This window comes from Notothenia rossii, assembly GCF_949606895.1.
Source record: "Notothenia rossii genome assembly, chromosome: 4".
Taxonomy (NCBI): domain Eukaryota; kingdom Metazoa; phylum Chordata; class Actinopteri; order Perciformes; family Nototheniidae; genus Notothenia; species Notothenia rossii.
The window spans coordinates 50,940,814-50,964,382 of record NC_136902.1 but is presented as its reverse complement, the minus strand read 5'-3'; the positions used below and the strand labels follow the sequence as shown (position 1 = coordinate 50,964,382).

Here is a 23,569-nt window from a genome sequence, read left to right as displayed (position 1 = left end):
AAGCCAAAGCTCGCTTAGGGCCCCCAAAAGGCTAAGGAGGAGGGGCTCTGTAAGGAAGTCTGAAGGAAGAGGCAGATTTTTTTCGGCTGCGTATTTTCTAATTCTAGCGCACTCGAGCTGGTTTCTCCATTCTTACCTACCCTACCTTTAAAGCAAATATACATAATGTAAGAAACAAAGACTACGACACCATCGTTGTACAATGTTTTGTGCATGCCCTTTATCTAATAGGGCTTTATTTTTTGTCTATCTTCACTTTTGGCGTTACAATATAAATGTTCCCTATGTGGGATGGATGAAGGAATTCTGATTCTGAGTGTAGCTATCACAGTTCAATGATCATTTCATGTGTTCATCCAACTGAAGGGTCAGGAGTTTAGAGGGAACCACGAAAGGAGTCAAAACCCAACCAGCAAAACGATTTTATTTACTCATTTTAATGGTTTAAAAAAATATTTCTTTGCGCAAAGACAACAACAGGTCCCCGTCCGCTGAGGACACAAGGGACCAAAACAATGATGACCACCAATTGATGAAAGGTGTAGCAAGATGAGATGAGGTAAATGTTTTTGAGGAAAGAAAACAAAAAAGGCACAATTTAAAATCAACCATGCCTCAGATTCACAATAATGATAATAATATTAACAATAATAATAATAACAACAACAATAATAATATATAAGTACAGCTAAAAAAAAATCTGAAAATCTTAAACAACAAAAAATACAGACCAATTCTATAATACAAGGCAGGTCCTGCCGTCAGGCTCCCCGGTCCTGTACACTGAGCCTGACCTGCTGAAGCTGCAGCACCCTATCTGACTACCAGGCAAGACACGCACAGTTTGGAGGGCCCGATGCAGTCGTCATGGCAGAAGGCACCGCAGCCCTGGCACATGATCATGGCTTTGAGGCGGCACGAGCACTTGAGCGCCACCTCCTCCGCAGTACTGTCAGTGTAGGCCTGGATGCTGAGGGTTGTCTGACGGGGGCGCAGCTGCAGAACTCCGTCCGCCATGCTGCGCGAGAATCCGCTGTCCATCACTGAAACATTGGCTGTGTAGCTGACTCCTCCACCGTGTTTGGGGAGCTTCCCATAGAGCTGAAAGGGAAGGGTGGAGGCAGTAGAGGAGGGGGAGGAGGAGGAGGAAGAGGAAGAGGGAGAGCCAGAGGAGTAGCTAGCCTTGCTGTGCTCTTTCTTTGCCATCCTTGCTAAAGTCATCTCCATGTTGAGGAGTCCCTCCATCGCCCCCCCGCTCAGGTAGCCGTCCATAGAGCTCCCGGGCTCTTTTTTGGTAACACTCATGGGTTTGATGGGGGAGGATTTGGAGAGAGCCTGACAAGCAGGCCGTGCACCCACTTCATTCTTTATGGTGGAAGCAGGAGACTGAGACTGCGGGGGCCCCCAGTTAATCTTAATGGTAGGCACCACCTCTGTGGGACATGGGTCTGCATGGTGAGGAGAGGGTCCATTGGGCGTGGTTCTGTGGGCTTGCTGGGGCCTGTCTGGAGTGACCCCCTGGGAAGACTGATGGCCATGAGAGTCTTTTATAACCACAGACTCCCCAGCAGTCTCAAGGTCTGACTTACTCCTGGAGGACAAAGAGCTGGAGGATGAGGGGGGGGGCAGAGAGGTGATGACCGCGACAGCCCCGGGGGCTTGCGGCGCCTGGTACTGCCCTGCTGGTGTCTCTATCAGACAGGAGACTGGACGACCTGTAGGAGACTTGTTGTGGATCTGAGAGACTGCGTTCAGTTCAGGGCTAGAAGACTGGACTGAGCCCTCAGGCCTGTGGCTAAGCCCTGGGGTCCGTGACCCTGGTGGTGGGGGTTGGGGTCCTGGCAATCGGCTGATCTCCAGCCTGTTGGCAGAGTGTGAGGGTAAAACCTTCTCCAGGGGCAGACTGCCCTGCAGGAGCTGAGTAACAAGAGGATTGTTGGCCTCGACACTGGAAACTGCTCTAGCTGAGCTGGCCATCCTCCTGGAGGCAGCTGCAGCTGAGGGCTTCACAACTTCCCGACAGTCCTCTCCAGACTCAAGTTTGATCACACCGCCATCTTCTAACCCCTGCTGATGGGCTGTGGGGAGAGACTGGTAGTCCTGGGAGTGGGGGCTGCTGTGCTGAGGGTGAGGCAGCCCATTGGGGAAGCACGGCTGGATGACAGTCTGACCTTGGCGGTTGGACACGTGGGCCTGGATGACCGGCTGATGGTTCTTTGGGGGAGGGCTGTAGATGACCAGCTGGCTGTTTCTCTGGATGCTCAGTGGGGGGCCCCAGTCCCCGTCAGGCTGCTGCTCATCCTCACAGTCTGAGGCCGTTTCCGTGGAGTCACTATGCGTCCCAGCCTCGTACTCTTTCTCTCCACCAGAGGAATGAGCTTCTGTTTGCCTCCTCCCTGTGGAGGGAGAGAACACATCCTGGTGCTCCACATGGTGGGAACCATGCTGGATTACACCGCCCAGTCCAGACTCCTTCACCTGTGCCAGATCTTTGGCCCGAGAAGAGCTGGCCAGCGTCTGTATAACATCCACACCCTGAGCTCCAAACCTAGGAAGGGAATCCGGGATGGAGGTTGGGGTCAGTGGAGGTTTTATGGAACCATGTTCAGCCATCTCTGAGATGGCTGCAGGATACTCCATCGCCGTAGGCTTTGGAGAGGCGGAGTCAGGTGCCTTGTCTTCAGGACTTTTGGAGGAATTCTGGACATTAGTTGATGTTGCTTCTACTTCCTCTCCAGTTTCTGGCCCTCCAGCTGCATCCTCTGGAGGAGAGCTTGGGGTCTGTGGGGCCTCCGAACACAAAGAGGTTGAGGTAGTGGACAGGGAAGGGGAGGGCTGGGGCTCTACACTGTGAAACTGTAGTTGTGTTCCTGACGTATTAGAGCCTGAAGACGATCCCTGCTCCTCCACCCCACCACCTCCCCTTCTTCCACTACTACTACTTCCTCCTCCTCCTCTTCCTCTTCCTCCTCCTCCTCCTCCTCCGGGCTCGATAGGTCCTGGATGCTCTCTCGCTCGTCTTCCATTGCTGCAATCCGGTAGCCCAGCAGCAGGCCGCAGCCGGACCCCCGGCCCTGCCCCTTCGCTAGAGGCTGCAACAGCAGCAGCGGCCTCCCGCTGGGCCCGGGCTTGCTGGGCGCGGGCTTTGATGTCCGCAAGGGTCCGCGCACCGCCCGTCCCCGACGGCCGCGAGCCCTCGCCGGGGGGCACGATGCGGGGGCAGATCTGGTAGGTTGGGTGACCTTTGACCCAGGGGGGTTTGATTCTGGAGAGTTGAATCTGGGACAGAAACGCAAGGACAGTTAGTCAAACTACCGCAGGTAAATGCTTATTGATGAACAGGCAGTTTACTTTGGTGCACAAAGTCTTACCCGGATAGGTGGCACCTTGGGCTCTTCGGTTGTCTGCTGCGGCTTCTCCGTACGGACACCGTCAATTGTGGTACGAAAGGACTGACGGTCCTCAATCCGCGGCCTTTTTTCGGGGAAGCTGGAGAAGGCCTGGGCCTCATCGGGCCTTCTCTTCTGTTCCTTGAGCTGAGCGCTGGGTGCAGGGGTGGGGGCTGGGCTGGCTGATGGACTGCTCTCACGGCTGCTGGTGGCCGTCCCCCCTGTGATGGAGGTGACAACAGAGGCAGTGTCATCCAGAGGATCGGCGGCGACTGCAGCACTGGAGGATGCTGAGGAGGAGGAGGAGGAGGAGGAAGAGTCCAGGCCTGTGGCGAAGGCTCCCTGTGTTTCAGAAGGTGAAGAGGGAGAGGAGACAGGCGAAGAGGCTGAAGACGAAGAAGAGGAGGAGGAGGAGGAAGGTGAGGAGGTAGAAGCCAGTAGAGGCGCATTCTCCTCTGGGAGCAGGCGGGACGCAGCCTCAGGCTCCTCGTTTGCACTGGTGGCGGCTGGGCTGGGAGTAGGGGTGGGAGTGGAGGCTGACAATATGACTGGCTCTGGAGTGGGGGGGGTCTTTGTCTCTATGGAGGGACTCTCAGCAGGGAGCTCCACACCGCACTCAGCCTGCAGCACCACCTCTCCTTGAATGACCGTGTTGTCGGACATGGGAGAGCCAATAGAATCTGCTGGGAGGTCCAGTTCAGGGCTGGGCTCAGCGGCTTCTGCAGACTGCAGAGCAGGGGGAGGGGCCTTGCAGAGGGTCCGACGGGCCCTCCGACGCAGGTCAGCTCTTGTGCGTCTCCTCATCCTGCCATCTCTCCTTCGCCGACCCACGCTGCGTCTCTTGGGGGCCCCAGCTGCCACCACAGCCACGTCAGCGTCAAGCACGCCGGCTGCAGCTTCACCGGCTTCACTCATGGTGAGCTTCAGGGACTCCTCTTGTGTCAGGCCAGACCTACAGGAACACAAACAATGTTTCAGCGCATTGTGGTAAACAATGTCATCTAAACTATATGGAGGAAGGCAAGGAGATGGAAATAAACAATATAATACATGCAAATAAATGTCAAATATAAAAGGCTATACAGGCTTCTAGTCAGGCTTAAATAATACTTACAATGCCAAGATATTAACCTTAAAGAAACCACTCTAAATATGACATAAGAAAGAATATGGCTGCTGTGTGAACATTGATGTTGGACTCAAATGAAATGGGATGGTTCTTACTTTTGCCCGTGGTACTCTTCAAAAAACTTTTCCTTCCAAGCCTCTACTTTCTTCTCTTTCTCCATTTCCTGTCGGAAACGCACTTGCATCTCGTGGGTGAACTCACCTAAATGTGTCAAACACATATAAAGGTTTAAAAAGTAGCTTCACAACTGACCTTTTTGAAGGATAGTTTTGTTATAAATCTAATAAGCTGCCCATCACTTGTAAATAAGCAGCTGGTGTTAGTAATGTTTCAGGACAGTGTCACCATCAGAAGCAGAAAGACAGGATCTTCTCTGAATCAGGTCCCTGACAGACTGATTCATCAACATGCAGAAGTGGTTGTTATTTGTGTCCTTCTGCACCCATGGCCTCCTTCTCATTCACACACGTAAAGAATGCTTCGGCACAGTGTTGCCTTTTGGTGGGAATGTTCTGCTGGCATGTATGACTTTACCCTTTCTTTATAACAACCTTTTGGTTATGTGGCACGAGTAAAATGTGGCATATTGACTAATACACTTACCCTCAGCCAGCCTTTCTTTCCAGCTCTGGGAGGCATGGGTGAAGAACTCATTGTTGAGAGCTGAGCTACTCAGTCGGGCCATACCATCTGGCCCAATCTTCAGGAGAGAACACAATGTAAAAATATCAGTAAAGGAATAATGCACCTGAGAAGTAGAGGGTGCTAGGCTTAAAGGCTAGTACATAGTACATAGTGCATTCTGCATACCGCTGCGGTCACAACTATTTGAACGGTTGCATTTATACTACAACTGACAGTCTGCATCCGGCTGAAACAATCATTCAACCATCAAACAACCATTGAGTTTGTTCATAGTGTTTGTTCCAAAGCAGCCACAGGTCCATACCATACCAACTGGACTGGATAGAATGAAGCGGGAGCATTTGCATCAAAGGAGCAAAGGTGATCTTTGCGGTTGCACAGAAAGTATGAATTTGTCTTAACATGCATCAAATTGACCAAATAAATGGTCGTTCATTGACAAAATGACAAAACAGTGTACGCATGAGATCAGCCTCACAATATTAAAGAAGATAAAAAAAAACATACCTGTCTGTCCACCTCAGGCAGCAGCTGCAGCAGCTGCTGTTGCGAGTGTACTGGGAAGGCTGCGAAGGTACGCACATTGATAAGGGCTCTGATGTTGGTGTTGACCAGGATTGAGCCTGGTGTTTCAAAATCTACATCCACCCCTCCCCGACTCCTCTTCATGGGACCTGCCACAGCAAAAAATAAACCCATACATTTACTTGCAGCTAAAGCTATCTGCAGGTACCTCCAGCTGAGAACCACAGACACTCAAACATTTTCTTTGCTTATCAATTACCTTTATATAGTAGGTGAGAACAGTCAATAACACCCCTTTCATCGTTTTGAAAATGTGCTTTTCATCTACTGAGTATTCTTTCTGCCATTTGTGTTTATTAATTATGGTGACTATTGCTGCTTTCTCTAGAGATGCTTATTCAAACATCTTCACATAGACACTGCACTAACTTGGGGCCTGAGCAAAACACCCACCAGTCAAGTGGATAAACAGTTGTCAAGAAACCTGACAACTCCGAATATTTCAGTAAAGATCTAACCCATCAGCATTTTGAATGTTTTCTTTCATTCTAGATGTGTTGCAGATAACTTTGTTCTCTGTTGAAAAAGGTCTTCTTACCTGAGGGAACATGCTCTCCATTCACTTTAAGAGGAGTGAGGACAACGCGAGGCATCATGACTGCTTTCTTCCTCTGCCTCCCTGACTGTAGCAACACAAACAGTGGTATGGAAAGGTTGTAACAGTAGACGGTTATGAAGTCAGTATGTGAAGCAGCACTGTATTCCTGCCCCTCTACAGCCCACTCAAAATCACATGGGACACTTGTTCATGAATTAAGAAACAGTACACTAAATCACAGTGGAACTGCTCTTTATTCCTTGACTGTTGCCACTTCAAAATAGAGCAGCCAGTGTATACACGCGTGGTGCTGACCTGTCTTGAGCGGCTTAGCCTGGTCTGGGTGTGTGGAGCATGCTGGGCCTGCTGTGTGTCTATGCGTGCTTGCTGTCCTGCCGCCCTGCTGAGGCGGGTCTGGGGTTGGGAGCTGACAGCCAGCACTTCTGTGGAGCAGGAGGCGCTGGACGAGCTCTCATCCACAGAGGCTGCAGGTCAGAAGAAAACAAACACATTTCAACTCAACATATATTGCAGTTATAATGAATATGTTATGTTATTTTAAGTAAGAGAGTTTATAAAAAAGGAGCTTCCATCTGAGCTAAAGCTACTTTTCTGGTGTTTTTGCCAAGTGGCAAACTTAAAAATGTAACCAAAGTGTTAGAAATCACAGGCCATATTTTGGCTTCTACCAAGAAGATACAGTGGAGGAAATAGGCGGGGCCTATCTACATTGCATCCCCGCATCATCCGCCTGTGCGCATCAAAGACGCAGACTCATTGTTCCCACTAAAGTAGGGGTGAGTGTAATAAGGAGGCAAAGTTGTCGTTCAGTGTGTTGCCGGGAGCATATAAGGATTTATCCACCATATTAAACATTTAAAAAATATATATGTAAAGCATAAAGATAAAAAGGTTTTAAAAAGTTATTGTTTAATGTTTAAGGAGGTGACGCTACTCAGCCAATCAAATGGGTGCAGTCAGTGAGTCAACACGATAGAATACAAACACAAACAGAGACGAGGCAAGAAGAGAGAAACAGCAGTGAGCAATTTCAAATGGCGTGCTCAAAAAAGAGAAAGCTAGACAGCGAAAACAGAGCATTTAATGACATTTTCTCTTATTTGACCTTTTTGAAATGCAATTGAATACCCCTGCATTATAGCAACAACAACAATAATAATAATAATAGCAATAATAATTAGGAAGGGGGGTGCGGTATTCTTATGTTCTCTGAGTTGAGCCACCTTCCCATACTTTGAAAACCCCTGGTCTAGATGATAGGAAAGGAGGTTTCAAACTTCCTTTATAACCTCCTTTAGCTTAGGAACCACTGGACCTCCCTTACCGAAAGGAGAGGAGAAAATGCTGCCCCACAATGCCTTGCAGCCGCAGCATTTGCCGTCACACAACATTCGGCCGTTCACGGAAACAACCGATTATGACCGAGAAATCAGTGTTTCCCCTAGGTTTAAAAAAAATGTCGGGGCACCCACATTTTTTTTATCCTCTGGAGCAGAGAGAGGAGCTGTGGATTATTGTTATTGATATCGATCGTACAGTAACAAAGTATTTGTACATTAAAAAGTAATACAGTACAGTGTTGTACTACTTTTAGTCAAACTATATTCCCTTCTTATCATGTAGCCTACACTTCTTCCTTTCATTGATACATTTAAATCACCTGACTACAGCGTATAACATACCTGCTGCGCCCCTGTGCTGCTGCTGCTTCTCTCTGCCTCATCCTCTATTGCTGGAGGCAGCTCCACCTCATCTGATCTCTAATATGAAAGCAATCGTGTTATGATCATATTGAGCTATTGGTGTGAGTCTAACATTAAACAAGCAGTCTGCTTGTCATACATTGCTGACGATACATTTTAAGAGGCAATTTGTTGAGTCACTGCCGCTAAATGCCGGTAGCATCAAGCTAGCAAGTCCTGCATTAGCCTCACATCAACAGGTGTAGACAGAACATCCAATTATCCTGAGCTAATTTAATGAATAAACCAACTCACATCTCCTGTTTTTTTTTCACCCAACTCATTAGACTATTCTTCTGCTGGCGTTTCATTGTTGTTTTCTGTCAAATTCAATACTGTAGTTCAAAACCGCGGTACCTGCTCACCAGAGGCGCGGGAAGGTATTTTGAGTGGGGGTGCTGAGGTGCTGAACTCCAGTGAACACTATTACGGGCACTATAGAGCAGGGGTTCCCAAAGTGGGGGTCGCGAGATGATTACAAAATAAAAATGGAAAATAAAAAAATTGTTTAAAAAAAAAAATGGATGACTTTTTTTATAATTTAAAAAAAATAAAATATTATTAATAACGTTAGCATAGACATTTTTTTCTTTGACAAACCACTAGCGCAGTGTTTCTCAAACTTTTTCTTTTTTTTCCCTGAAATTATTTCACTAGCACTTTTTTTTTTAAATATTGAAGTTAAAAGCATCAATCTGGTGCACTTTGAGAGCAACATTAAAGAGCCCCCATCATCCAAACCCATCAATTTGAGTAAATATTGTCCCCTTGAAAACCGTTACTGAACTGATTTTGGATATTTGTACTTTGATAACCATTAATCTGCCCTTCAACGTTGACAATTTTCTAGATCTTCTCGGGGATTCTTCAAGTCCCGCCAAATTATGTGTGACGTCATTGCGGGCACAGCGCTCCAGCTGCACCGTTCAGGATCCCAGCATCTGCATATAAACGCACGATGGCGCACACAGCAGCAAGCTCAGACAGCGATGACAGTTTAATTTTGAACGTGTCTGAGAGCTCATATGAGGCTGAAGGATCGGTTTATGTTGTATCTGTTAGAAGTTTATGAATTAGGTGCGTCAATATGGGCGATCATACGGTCATGTAGCTAGTGGTGGACTGGGACTAAAAATCAGCCCGGGACTCTCGACCGGCCCACTTCGGTACCACTAGTAAATTGTCAACGGGGGGAGTGGGGGATGTGCTAGTGACTTATCCGACCGGCCCACTTCGGTACAACTAGTAAATTGTCAACGGGGGAAGTGGGGGATGTGCTAGTGACTTATCCGACCGGCCCACTTCGGTACCGGCCCATCGGGATTTGTCCCGATGGCCAGTCCGCCACTGCACCCAGCCCAGCCCACGTAAACTGTCAACGGGGGGAGCCTCGCTGCGGGGAAACGGTGTACCTAGTGTCCCGATCGGAGTGGGAATAATAATAATAATAATAATAATAATAATAATAATAATCCGTGCATTTTATCCATTAATTTCCCCAACATTGTGGTAAAACAAAACACGTTTAATCCATGTTGGTGTACTACTACAACCAGTGGTGTAGTGGGGATGTTTTTACTGGGTGGACGGGGTGGTGGGTGGACGGGAGACACTATGGACGCGCTCGTGAACTGTCAAGGGGGGGGGGGGGGGGCTTGGGGACCTCTGTGTCGCCTGTCAGCGTAACTTACATGATGCGGTTTAAACAATATAATAATAAAGGGCGGTGCCGGCTGTCAGCGAACCGATCCGGCCTTTCTGCGCGACTATCACTCAAATGCGGGACATAGTCTCAATGTGTGGGACGCGGGACAAATAATAAAAATGCTGTGTGTGCAGTCCCGCACAGTGCGGGACACCTGGTCACCCTACACACACAGTTCTGCCCCTCACACACACACGCTTCAAATCAAGTTGCATAAATGCTTGAGCTACGTTTTTATTATAATTACTGTGAAATCTGCCTATTATGTTTTCGTCATTATTACAACAAACACACACTTGCAACTGATAACACTGGCAATGATTTTAGATGTATTAGACTATTAAAAAAGAAATCATGCGGAACGGTATCGCTTTTTCTTTTTTAAACCAACGGTTCGAGATTACTAGTAGCCCACTATTTCATTGCACAACAGTTGTTGGGTTCGTGTCACAGGCTCTTTTAGAGATCGATGGATACATCTCTCAACATCCATATGAAACACAACTGTAAGCAGATATTCTTTTTCTTTATGAATATTTTACAAATCACTCCCCTTTCAAACTGTATTCTTGTTTTACTGCCATATAGTATTTCAGAACTGTTTTTCCTTTATTCTCTTTTTTTATAACTATAATGATCATATGAAGGTGTGCCGTGGAAATAATCTTTTGAATAATTTGTGACCAAACCGTTTGAGACCCACTGAGATAACTTAGACTAAAGTGAACTATCTAAACCCTCAGAGAGTCCTTTAGCTCACCTGAGCCTCTCAGTCTGAGAGGACTCTCCTCCTCCAGCTTTTTGTGGAACAAACAGCTCCGTATGTCCGTTAGTGCAGCTAGCTAACCAGATGCTAACAACACGGTCCCTGCTGCTGGCACCGGACACACACACACACACACACACACACACACACACACACACACACACACACACACACACACACACACACACACACACACACACACACACACACACACACACACACACACACACACACACACACACACACACACACACACACACACACACACACACACACACACACACACACACACACACACACACACACACACACACACACACACACACACACACACACACACACACACACACACACACACACGACAAAAGCACACTTTTATTTCCATGCAACTCTCTGTTGGTCTGGTGTCTTGCCTCTGTTGCATTCACTGAACACGGGAAATTACAGTCCTGCCGTCCTCTCTAGTGTCATGATGAGGTTCACGTAAAGCACGGTTAATGTATTATATTATTGAGGTAGAATTGTACCTTTCGATAATAACACGAGGGTACAAAACATTCGGGACAGGCCAAAATATTATTTTACCAACAATGTGGAATTTATTGGCTACATATTACACAGATTATGCACAGCGGGAGCAGCAATAACCGTCAAATAATAATTCAGACAGGGGAGCTCCGCACCCCCTGCCTGCCGCTAGGGAGTGCTGCAGCGCCCTCAGCACCCCCTTTCCCGCGCCCATGCTGCTCACCATCTAAACTATGTTTAGAATGCGAACGCTACGTTCGTTGTCGCGTTCGCGTGCGTCCACCTGGGCAGGCTGTGTGTGTCCTTCTCCCGTGACGATAAAGGCCCAGATACACCGGCCCGAAATCAGCAGTAAATGGGAGTCAGGCCGAACATGAGCGTGGGCACGTCCTATTCGGAGTGGTGTGCGCCGCACTGTCGGGTCTTTTCTGCCGACCTGACGCCTTTTCTTGCCGATTCAACATGTCGAGAACACCACCGGAAGTCGGACAAAGGGATAACACTGATTGGCTGTTCAGCTAGCGAATCAGTGCATGAGAAGCGTTAACGGAAGAGAGGGAGGTAAACAAATGATTTAACACAAGCGTGAGTCCAAGGGCTGCTAGCTCCAGTACCTCCCGTTCGTCCTGCTTCTGTTCGTTCATGTTTTCAATGGACGAGAGTGAAAATGGAAAGAAAAACGCTATTTGTTGTTTGTTTATATCACGGAGTCTGTTCTTCTTCTCTGTCTTCCGGTTGTTCCGGTTGTTGCCTCTTTTGAATGATGAATACACACTACCGCCGCCTGCTGGTAAGGAGAGTTATTGCCACTCACGCATGCGCAGTTCATACGTGCTCGGCTCGGATTTGCGGTGTGTTCCAGTGCGCGAAGTCGGCAAATACGCAGGACAGTCCGGCGACGCAACAGTCGGTGTCGGCGACTTCTCAGGTGACTGGCCGGTGTATCTGGACCTTAACGGCTTGCGGTTAAAATAAAATAAAAAAAAAAATTGAAACTGGGAGGGGGGGGGACACACACATAAACACACAAACGGGCAGACAGCAGAGCTCGGGGCAATAATGCATATTTGTTTGACTTTTTTACACTTTGTTGTTCTTCTTCGTGTGTGTGTGTTTGTGGGAGGGGGGGGGGAGCGGAGCAGAGCCTTCAGAAACAGAGCGGAGGAAGAATGTGAATACGCAAAGCAGTGGACACTGAAACATGCACATTGGATAAATAGCATAGGCGTTTAGTTTATTTAATAAAAGAGCACATGTGAAAAGTGACCGTAGATAGATTACTTCAGTTGCAATTTGGTGCTATATATATATATTTATTCAAATAAAAACCTTGAATTTCAGGCAGGGCGCGGGGCTCCGTTGGCAGGGCGCAGCGCCCCGCCAAGACAATGGTAGGGGAAACACTGGAAATGATATCATGAAAGTTACGGTGCTTATTAAGCTTCTTAAAACGTATGTGGTAAGTTGCAAAAGTGCTTTGTTTTGAACGTTCATCAGTATTATAATCAAAAAGAGAAATATGAACGTTAGTTTTTACTGAAATGATCAAATAAAGTCAACATTTCACAGTCTTTACTGAGCTGTGTGGGGTTTGTTCAACTTTTAAAAATATGTTTGAATGGTGATATACACAGTGATAGATGTTAAAGGTGGGGTAGGTAAGTTTAAAGTGGACCTATCATGCTATATTTGAATAATATAGTGTAGGACCATACCTATATAAAAAGGCATATTTATACTTTTTATTTTTCAAAATACCAAACAGATCATGCATTTTAGCCATTCCTCATTTCGCTCAATTTAACACTGTCTTTTCATGGGCTGATTCTGTGAGAACAGCACCATCTACAGGCCTGGCATATGCACTACAGCGTCTCCTGCGCTTTCGAACGGCAATGTCCGTGGCTGTCTCCTCCTGATTGGTTGAGTTGGCCCAATAGCCGTAGCGCCACTTCTGTGACGACATAGAAGTGTTCAAATCTGGATCAGTCTGTATCAGATCCGTTGCAGCCCCTTTTTAAGAGATTTGGGTATGGAGGAAAATAGAGAGGGTTATAAAGGGAAATATGAACGTTAGTTTTTACTGAAATGATCAAATAAAGTCAACATTTCACTGAGCTGTGTGGGGTTTGTTCAACTTTTAAAAGATGTTTGAATGGTGATGTACACAGTGATAGGTGTTAAGGACTAACGTTTATAATAAATACATTTGTATTGATTTTAAGATCTTTTCATAGTTCATACAATCATACGTATTGGGATCATTTGTATTAATGTGGACCGGAGGGAGAGGGTGACGAGCATAAGTTTCACTTTCCTTTTTTATTTCAATTCCAACTTTGGTCATGAAGAATATGTTTCTCTGTTGTCCACGTTCATAAAGCATAAAGCAACAGCATCAGAGCACGGTGCAGAGTCTCTAGATGAGTTTACAGTAGTCCATCGTTCTTATTAAACATCCATGTTGTAGTCCGCTGTATAGAAAACTGTAGTTTCCATAGTTTCACCACAGCAGCAGACGCACATTCATGACGTCCGCTGGTGCATCATAAACACGTCGGATAGTGAAAGTGCATTTGGATTCTATAAAGCACTGGAGTCTCTTCTCCTAAGTCCTTTTGAATTCTCCTATCCACTATCCCTTAACCCTGTGACGTTTCACACAGAGGTATAGGGATAGACGATAGGGATAGACGAGACGATAGGGATAGGGCAGGGCTCGACATTAAGGACTGCCCGATGGCCCGGGGCCATCCAGTATTTAGCTCGGGCCATGAAGCCTCACCTGCTGGTTGCCCGATCGGGCAATCTATTATACCAGTATCATGCAGCTCGCGGATCCAGTAATGAGTGACCCGACAGTAAAACTAAACATATCTCTAACTAGTTTAGGTAGTTTGAGAGGTAATTAAAATAGCTACGTGTGATATTCTAACCTGAAGTGTGTGTTTTGTTCCGCTCACCGCTGCATGTGATCATGCAGAGCTGCGTGTCGACTCGTCAGCAGCAGCTGATCTCTCTCTCCCGTCAGATTAGACTTCACTCGTGTTTATGTCCATATCGATCATATCCAGCTAGTTTTAGCTAATGATAGGACTACCTGCTTATTAAAAGACACCGTGACCTAAACAATAAGTGTTGCTATGCAACTGGGTGATGCCACAAAGTATAGCGCAGCATTATGCATTTGTTTACATGCCCACCGGAACCCCGAGGCATTAGCAACAGATCAACGCACAATCAACCCATACAGCACATCTCTTTCTCCACATTAAGTGTTACACATTAGAATTGACTACTCTTGTCTGTCACATACTCTTCTTGTCTGTTACATAAGTGGCGCAACTGACGCGGTATTGCGCTAAAGGGAAATTATTTTTGACCGGACATTTTGACCAAAGAGATTTAGATTTGCTTGCTAACGGGAACTCTGACGTCGCCATTGTGTGTGCTTCGTTGATGCACTCGGCTGCTCGGGTCTGCTCGGTCAGCTTCTAGATGAGGAGGCATTCCTTCGACCCACTTACAGTAGATAACATTACAAACATTTTTAACAGGGGCCATAATAGCGTAAATAATGTTTGTTTTGGCAGTTATAACTGCATGTAATGTTTTCTACTTTTTTACATCTGGGAAGGCATTTGCCTTCAACAGATGGAAAGTATCTTGACCAACAACTTAAGTATTTATTATAGCTATGCAGGGCATGCAAGCGAGCAAACACAAACAAGTGAAATGAAGAATACAATTGAAATTGTAATATTGTGGTGGTTCATCTTATAATTCAGTCTATAGAATGCACCAGACAGCATCTAAGACCTGCAAAAAGCTAAATGTTCTAGGGGGAGGCCCCCCAAACCCTTTGTGCGTCATTTCGTCCGCGCGCATTTTTCAGGGCAATCTCTATTGGGCTCAGGGCCATCTGTAAATTAGCTTAGATGGCCCACAGGGCCATCTCCCAAAATCCTTAATGTCATGCACTGCGATAGGGGCTGACCCAAATACGCAACCCAAATCTGTAAAGTAACTAAAATAAATGCAGTGGAGTAAAAATACCACGTTAACCTTAAAGAAAGCCCTCAGGATTACAAAAGACCCCCCATCACCCCAGCCACAAACCGTTCCGTCTGCTGCCGTCTGGCAGGCGGTACCGCAGCATCCGGACTAAAACCACCAGACTCAGGGACAGCTTCATCCCACAGGCCAGAAGACTATTAAAAACACATGAACTTTTAAAACAACATCCACAACATTAAATCCCTGCTGCAATTTACAAATTATTTATCTAATATATCATATTTCAATCACTTGTATATAGAAACCAATGTGTTTCCCATCCCCTAAACCTCCAGGGGTGTACAAAGTTTAATACTGTCAACTTCTAATTATGGGAAATACGAAAACGTCTTTTAAAACTGCAATTCCCAGTAGAGACGCGCCATAGAACATGCTGCGAAACACACATATAGCCAGCATTAGTAGTAAAATAATTGCAAAATATTTTTACAATATATTATTACAAAATAATAAATTCAACGCTCGTTGAAACGGCAACTTTCTGGCATAATGTCATCTATTACTGTCTATCATCAGAATGCCCAGGACACACATCAAAACAAACTGGCAGGTCACGAGCATAGGAAGGCTGGAGTGGAGCTGTCTTTTTATGAATAGTAATTAAGTTTGCTCCGACTTCTTTCTCTTTTTATCGAAAAAAGTGAACTGTTCAGTCAGACAGCCATTTATAACAAAAGTAAAGCAAGTACAATTTCAAGCACTTTATCCAAAATCCAAGCATTTTAACCAAAATTCAAGCACTTTTCAAACCTTGAAAATGCCACATTACATTTCAAGCATTTTCAAGGATTTCCAGCACCCGTACGAACCCTGGATGTTAATTGTGTACTTTTACTCTGCTACATTTATTTAATATCTTTAGTTACCTTGCAGATTTGGAAAGTGATTAAAATTATTTAATTATTATTGTATTGCTGATCTACACGAATCACACAACTAACCTATTTTGAATTCAAGATGGCACATTTCGCCAAAAGGTGAAAAGTTTGCATCCATGATCAGGAGGGCAGAAAGTCTACATACTTCTGTTGCAGACTGAAAAGCAGCATGTTTTGACTGCACCTTGCCCAATACAAATGTATTATTAAAGCACTAAAAAATTTACTTGTAGGATTGTTTTTGTTTGAACATGTCTCCTCATGGTTGATTGCACTTATTGTAAGTCACTTAGATGAAAGCGTCAGCTAAATGTGATGTAACACACACATGTCATTGGAATACCGCAAAAATATGAGGCTCAAAGTGAGCATGGCAGGCTATGTCTTTTAACATGCCTTCAATTTATAATGCTCCTAACACTAGGATGGGTCAAATGCATAATGTCAATTTCCCCTCTGTGGGACGATTAAGGGTATATAAAATAAAAAATAAAAATAAGTGTTTTAAGTCATGGATTGGCAAAACTACCCCACAGTAATGGAGAGGCCTCTGATGTCTGTAATGCGAGGTGCGTGGTGTAGTGTTACCGTCATTGTCTCCACTTGCAGCAGCGGTGGTCTCGGTGGAGTCGCAGCTCTCCTGCCCAGTGGCCTCATTGGGGCCGACTGTGGCCGCTGCACCTGCTGCAGAGGTGCTGGAAGCTGGGGCCGTGCTGCTGGCTGGATCAGCTGGATCCGACTCTGATGTTGTCTTTGTCCACTGGAGGGCGTTCTTCTACAGAGTGTGAAGAAAAACTGCATTTTCTCAGAAGATTGTATCCTTCAAGTCGTTTGTGAGGTCATGTATCATGTGGGACACTCATCCCAAAACAGAAATAGATGACCTAACTGGTCCAACTGTGTTTATCTGTATCATTTTGAATAGTATCATCAGGGTGGGGAGGGTTACTTTAAAAAGGTCCCATGTCATGGCCATTTCCACTGATCATAATTCCATTGTTGAGGTCTACTAGAATAGATTCATATTGTGCAATTTTCCAAACTCACATTGGTTTCTCATACAGCATCTCTGTAAACTACGTGTATTCACTGAATTTCACTCTCTGCCTTTAACGGCTCGTTGTAGCTCCAATAACTCCAGCCCCCACCCTCCCTGTGAGCACAGTGTGCTCCGATTGGTCGGGACGTTGTGAATCGCGCTGAGCTCCGTGGAGGTGTGGTTTCCTTGTTTAGCGATACACATCGAAAAACACAGCCAAACTCATCCTGAGCACACGCAAACTCACAGCCGAAGTAAAAACAATAAGTGTGGCTTGATATTGAGTAAGAAAAAGGTTGATAAACGCTGTGAGAATGGGTCTGCAGAGAGAATTTCGCCACAATCCCAACTGTCTGTTATCAGCCTGCAGCCAGGGAGGAGAAATCAGCAGAGCTGCCTGCACTGAGTGTGTGTGTGAGGAAGTCCGTGGATTGGTCAATTTGGACCAATCAGCGGGGGCTTAACGTAACGGCTCCGCGGACGTAACGTAACGGCTCCACGGATTGGTCCATTTGGTTCCGGGTAACGCATGACCGTATTGCATCATAGCTCTGGGCGCGGCTACTGGCCATTCCTACGACACAGTACCCAGGAAGTAAACAATGGACAATGACGTATCTTCAACGAGGCGTTTTGGGGAGGTATTTTCTGTGTTAGAGTTTTACTCGCTACAGGGTGTACTTTGAGGGTTTTGACTCTGCACACCGTTTACATGCATAAAAACCTTCATAACACACAAGTGGACGGGTAATAACCGGAAAAACATTACATGGGACCTTTAACAATGTATAAATGACTAGTAACCTGTAAATAAAAATGAAATGAGTCTGAGTATCACAATATGAATGTAATGTAACCGGATTCATTTCCGTTACTTATGGATGACCTCAACATCAATTTTAATATATGAATTAAAATAAAACTGTATTTTCGTTTGAATTAATCAGGTGTCTACCTACTGCATTAAAAAAATCTATTTAAATAAAGAATGAAAGAGCGAAAAGAAAAAGCAAAAAGCAAATCCAGGCAGTAAGTCTACCTTCAATATGTCCATCTTTATGAATACATTCTAATCCTACGGTATTATTTATTACATTTATTTTCAGATGTCATTTTGAAGATACCAATAACAATAGCACTGTGTATTTACATGAAGAAATGCAGGCAGCAGTAGAGAAGCATTCAACGTGAAGAGGGTGGTGTATGTATTGTGTACCTTTAGGGTGAACAGGCTCATCCGTCCCGGCAGCTTGAAGAAGATGCTGTTCTTCACTCGGTCTCCCCTCACCTGGGAGTGCAGCATAGTGACCAGACAGGCCAAAGGTGCTGTACCACTACACACGAACACACACATTCAGATAAGAAAACCTGCAATGCTTGTCATAAAGCTTTCCATAATAGCCATGTCCTTCATGAACAAAGTTTTAGAAAGCTGAGGTTGGACGATATGATGCGCGGATACGACAAAACAAATAAGGGATGCCCCCATTGCACATTTCTCAGCCGACGCCAATGTCCAGATTAACAATTTGACCGATGCCAACACCATTGATGATGTTTTTCTGTCTATATTGTTGTTATTTATTCTTCGTTTCAGCCACGGAAATATACATTTTTATTATTAAAAAAAACGTTGAATAAGCACATTTTCAATTAAACAAATGTATGAAACTACGTTTAACAGAAGATTCCTTCAAAAGACGGGTTTTTGTTCACAAATACATTTGATACACGCCTCTTTAGTCTGCTACACAATCACCAAGTCATTGAGAAGGCATAAGACATATTTAATAACATTAAATCATAATTTATGAATTTGAATACATATACAGAACACACTTATAGATTGTGCTTATAAGGGCACGGAGAATAAACATGAACAGAGACTGAGGTTAGCGTGACTAAACTGACGACTTCTCTGGCCGTTTCAATTTCCCAATGCCAATTTCTGACCGATGCAAACCCACTGTGCCAAGCATAGACCTCAGAGAACATGAAAGGGTATGAAAAACAGACAACGAGTGTAAGTAATAAAGGTCCTCCAACATACCTCCTGTCAACAGCAGGCCAAGTGATCCATAGATAGATTGATTGATAGATCCATGTCAAAGGAAATAAAAACATCTGTTATAACCACACTGATTGAAATGACATGTTTAATTGTTGTTCAATTGAATGATCCACATTGGAATGAATGCTGGGCATTTTTACACTATAATTGAAAAAGGTATAGCTCCACCACACTAGAGTCCTTACATAAGTTACTGCATTCGGGTTCAATAGAACAGCTTTTATTATAAACAGTTACTTTTCTAACAGTAGTAGCTGACACCTATACAGAAGTAAGAGTGTGTGTGTGTGTGTGTGTGTGTGTGTGTGTGTGTGTGTGTGTGTGTGTGTGTGTGTGTGTGTGTGTGTGTCTGACCGCATTTCCTTCAGCCCCTTGGTCTGGATGACGTGGAGGATTTGTTTGGGAGTCATGGGTGCATCAGAGAAGTTCTCCAAAACCTGCAAACCATCCACGCAATTTTTACCACACAGAAAACAATTCCATCTGCTCCGTAGGACATCATATATACACTCAAACGCAAGTTACTCTGCAGAGGGAGGTTCCACATTTTGAATATTAAATAAAATATTTGAAATGTGTCTATTCCATGCGAGCAACAGGAAAGCCTTTTTTTTTTTACTTTCATTGTCATCCGTTTGAATGCCAATCCAACATTTCTAAAAACCGGATAGGGGTAAAGCATTATATCATCAGGGTGTTGAGGTGACGTGCCTTTGTGACGTGCAACAACATTAACATGAACCTTTCTGTTGGTCGCTTGTTAGCAGACCCTTCACGCGATGGCAGAGCGAACAGGTACAGGCAGGGCGCATAGTGAAACAAACACAGGTATGGTGAAAAAAGAGAGAACTATTCGAAGCAGGAAAAAAAACAGCGTAATATACCATCTGACAAAGGCCTGTGCTATAATGCTTCAATTTACTGGCTACTCTTTATCATATACTCAGATCAATACACAAGTCACCCAAATCAGCGTAAAAAAAGCGGGAGGCGCCAAAAAGCAACTAATTTGCATCACTGTTCAATAATCATAAAATCATGGCCATAACCAATAACATACTATTTCCAATATGAAAAAACACTGACACCCTCAAATGGAAATATGTGTTTACATAAATGGTGACCAAACCGTTTGAGACCCACTGAGAACTTGGACTAAGTTAACTATCGAAACACTCAGAGTCCTTTACCTCACTTGAGCTGAGGCTATCCTGAGCTTGAATGACACAGAGACCAATCAGGGGCTTTGATTTATGATCTGTATGACAGTGGCCATGTCGGCAGGCCACATCATGTAGACAGCCAGTCACCCTGTGTGAGGCAGGCCACTTAACAGGCCAAGCCATCGGTAAACCCCCCGGTCCTCCCGATGGCCAGTCCGGGACTGGGTACAGGAGACGTAGAGCGAGGGATCATTGTCCACAAGTTAATCGATCGCAGATGGCGTTGTGGTCGCGGCCGTTAATATACCTGGGCGGCCCGCCCAAGTAAAGTCTATGTGCGCCGGAAACCCTGCAAACTTTGTTTAGCCATCCACCAAAGGCTCATAGTCAATGAGTCGTTGTCAGGGCTACCGCTAGTCCAGTTTTGAAATCCTGTTAAATGTGTGCTGGGTTAACTATGTGTATGTTCACCTTACTCCATATATTTCTAGATTCTGACTAAGGAAAACAAAGGAGTATTAAAATGTTCTGCGCTATGGAAGCCCATTTCCGCCACTTGAAAAAAATAAAATCCCCATGAAAAGTCATAATGAGATAAAAAAAAAATCGAAATTATGAGATAAAAAGTCATAATAAGATAAAAAGTCATTATGAAATAAGAAAGTCGAAATTATGAGATAAAAAGTCATAATAATGAGATAGAAAGTCATAATAATGAGATAAAAAGTCATAATTATGAGATAGAAAGTCATAATAAAGATAAAAAGTCATAATTATGAGATAAAATTTCATAATTATGTGATAGAAAGTCATAATAATGAGATAAAAAGTCATAATTATGAGATAGAAAGTCACAATAATGAAGATAAAAAGTCATAATTATGAGATAAGAAAGTCGAAATAATGAGATAAAAAGTCATAATTATGAGATAAGAAAGTCGAAATAATGAGATAAAAAGTCATAATTATGAGATAAGAAGTGCGCATGGGCTGCAGTGGCGCTGTCTTCAAAGGTCCCTTCATCACCTTGCTGCTCTCCACCATGCACAACGGCATCTAGTCCTAAATAAGGTAACTATTACAGGTGACTTTTGTAAATGTTAGATTTTACATATAGCCTATATTGCAGCTAAACTACAAGAATGCAGTTCATATAGCTTTGAAATGACCTGTTATGAACTATAATATATATGCCTATAGTTTTGTGGTAACGTTCACGGTGTGGAGTTAGGCTAGCAACTCACAGCAGCAGTATGCATAAACTATTGTCATTAGTGGCGTGAACGTTAACACAAAACTATAGGCATATATATTATAGTTCATAATAGGTAATGTCAAAGCTATATGAACTGCATTGTTGTAGTTTAGCTGCAATATAGGCTATATGTAAAATCTAACATTTACAAAAGTCACCTGTAATAGTTACCTTATTTAGGACTAGATGCCGTTTGCATAGTGGAGAGCAGCGAGGTGATGAAGGGACCTTTGAAGACAGCGCCTTCATGCGCACTTCTTATCTCATAATTATGACTTTTTATCTCATTATTATGACTTTCTTATCTCATAATTATGACTTTTTATCTCATTATTATGACTTTCTATCTCATAATGACTTTTTATCTCATTATGACTTTATCTCATAATTTCGACTTTCTTATCTCATAATTAGGACTTTTTATCTCATAATTTCGACTTTTCATGAGGATTTTAATTTTTTTAAGTGGGGAAATGGGCTTCCATACTGCGCTAACAAAGAGTGCAGGTCAATTGGATTTATATTCTTAACAACGTTGAACCTTCTGTCCTAAATGAACAACTGTGAATAATTTCTTTAATTCATTACACTTCATTGATAGAGTCGTTTTTTAGATTTTGGACTTCTATCCTATCTTAAAATATATGCTTCTTTTGGTTCTGGTGTGACAATAGTGCTTGATGTGGAAGTCTGCACAATGCATCGCCTTTGATAGAATTTGAGAGCACTTGTGCAGTAATTGTACTTGTACTGGGCTAAGAAAGGATCAGGAATGTTTACTTCTATACAGCTTACTACAGAGTAGAAAGCAAAGGCTTCTTGGGCCAAACAGACACAAGTAACTGGTGAACCAATTGCCCTCAAACTGAGGTTAAACACTCTGGAAAGAGACATCTGAGCACTAATATACATATTCATATATTTACTTAACTCCAAATGCATTTTAATTAATTAGATTTATATCAAATGAAGTGTACCTACTGGGGAAATAATCCCCTCAGCTTGGTAGTTCAACTATTTCAATGTGACTATACCTCATTCCTAAATATCCAATTCCGACACGTTGGACTTCCAATTGAGCCTGATTGATTTAACCAACATGAGGAATGTATTATTTCCGTTACCATTGAGTCTTTATAATACAACTGGGTAGGGGTTATCGTTAGCTACTAGCTTTGCTAACTGTAGCTTGCATTATAATAAGCATAACGACCTAATAACGACTATTATATTAAGTTAGCCTTTCCGTGATCTTGAGAGGTTTGACAGGGTCACGTTGAAACAATGAAATGCACTAACTGGTCGCGTATCTTGAGTTTCTCCGGCTGCTAAAATGGAAATGAGCGTAGGGCTAGCTAGCTAGCCTGCTGCCTAGCAAACAAAGAGCTCAAACAGGAGAGAGGATGTTAGCGTGTTAGCCAGCATTAGCATGTAGCGTTGCATAGCTCTTTATGTCAGCAGTAAGAAATACATGCAACACAATTCAAATGTGGCACCCAGTTACATTTATTTTAAACATATCCAACCTATAGACTGGTCTAGTGCTGATAAAAGCTAACCTAGCTAATATTAGAGTGCAGACAGTGTTCGTAGTATAATGAACACAACAACACATCTGGAACATCACTCCGCATTTTACCATAAATAATGTACACATGTCTCTATAAATACTCAAAACAGTGTTTACCATGCGGGCTGCCTCAGCCCAGGTCCGCTCCTTCTTTCTCTTTTGTTTGTCCTTCATTTCCTCTGCGATGGTGTTTGCGGCTAGCCTGCTGTGTGTCTATAAAGCAACCTCAATACGATGGCGGTTTAGCTGCTTAGCAAAATGGCTAACTCTGTTCTAGGTGAACTGTGTAGACCCAAAACAAGATACTCCTTTTAGCTCCGGACGGTGCTGTGCTGTCTGCTAGTTTCTGATATATCTCGCTACTGTGCCTTGTCTAAACTAGCTGAACACACATCGTCTCTCGGTAGCACAGAAGCAGTGTGAGTGCAGGCTGGCGCTGCTGCAGGACAAGCCTCTTTGGAATGCAAC

At 44.1% G+C, this 23,569-nt stretch overlaps 1 protein-coding gene across 3 annotated transcripts; it reads right to left on the bottom strand.

The window, feature by feature from the left end:
• Positions 1–408: 408 nt before the first annotated feature.
• Positions 409–23,569, bottom strand: asxl1 (ASXL transcriptional regulator 1). 3 transcript variants are annotated; one of them, XM_079675821.1, is made up of 11 exons: positions 23,219–23,569; positions 19,467–19,550; positions 18,259–18,378; positions 16,592–16,778; positions 6,602–6,771; positions 6,287–6,371; positions 5,671–5,837; positions 5,122–5,218; positions 4,614–4,719; positions 3,372–4,341; positions 409–3,279 (listed from the first exon to the last, which is right to left on the bottom strand). In XM_079675821.1, the coding sequence occupies exons 1-11, from the start codon at positions 23,273–23,275 to the stop codon at positions 814–816; spliced, it is 4,509 nt and encodes a 1,502-aa protein (XP_079531947.1). In that variant the 5' UTR covers positions 23,276–23,569; the 3' UTR covers positions 409–813. The 3 variants fall into 3 exon arrangements, with proteins under 3 accessions (XP_079531947.1, XP_079531948.1, XP_079531949.1); XM_079675822.1 differs by lacking the exons at positions 19,467–19,550; positions 23,219–23,569 and adding an exon at positions 19,093–19,458 and having other exon boundaries at positions 18,259–18,376; XM_079675823.1 differs by lacking the exons at positions 16,592–16,778; positions 18,259–18,378; positions 19,467–19,550; positions 23,219–23,569 and adding an exon at positions 7,990–8,071.

What these genes read in the sequence shown, in the direction of transcription:
- asxl1 (XM_079675821.1), bottom strand. Translation starts at nt 23,275, where the DNA reads ATGAAGGACAAACAAAAGAGAAAGAAGGAGCGGACCTGGGCTGAGGCA. An exon ending in TGCCTGAGGTGGACAGACAG is followed by an intron (nt 5,219 to 5,670) that starts GTATGTTTTTTT and finishes TCTCTCCTGAAG; the next exon opens with ATTGGGCCAGATGGTATGGC. An exon ending in GAAAGAAAGGCTGGCTGAGG is followed by an intron (nt 4,720 to 5,121) that starts GTAAGTGTATTA and finishes TGACACATTTAG; the next exon opens with GTGAGTTCACCCACGAGATG.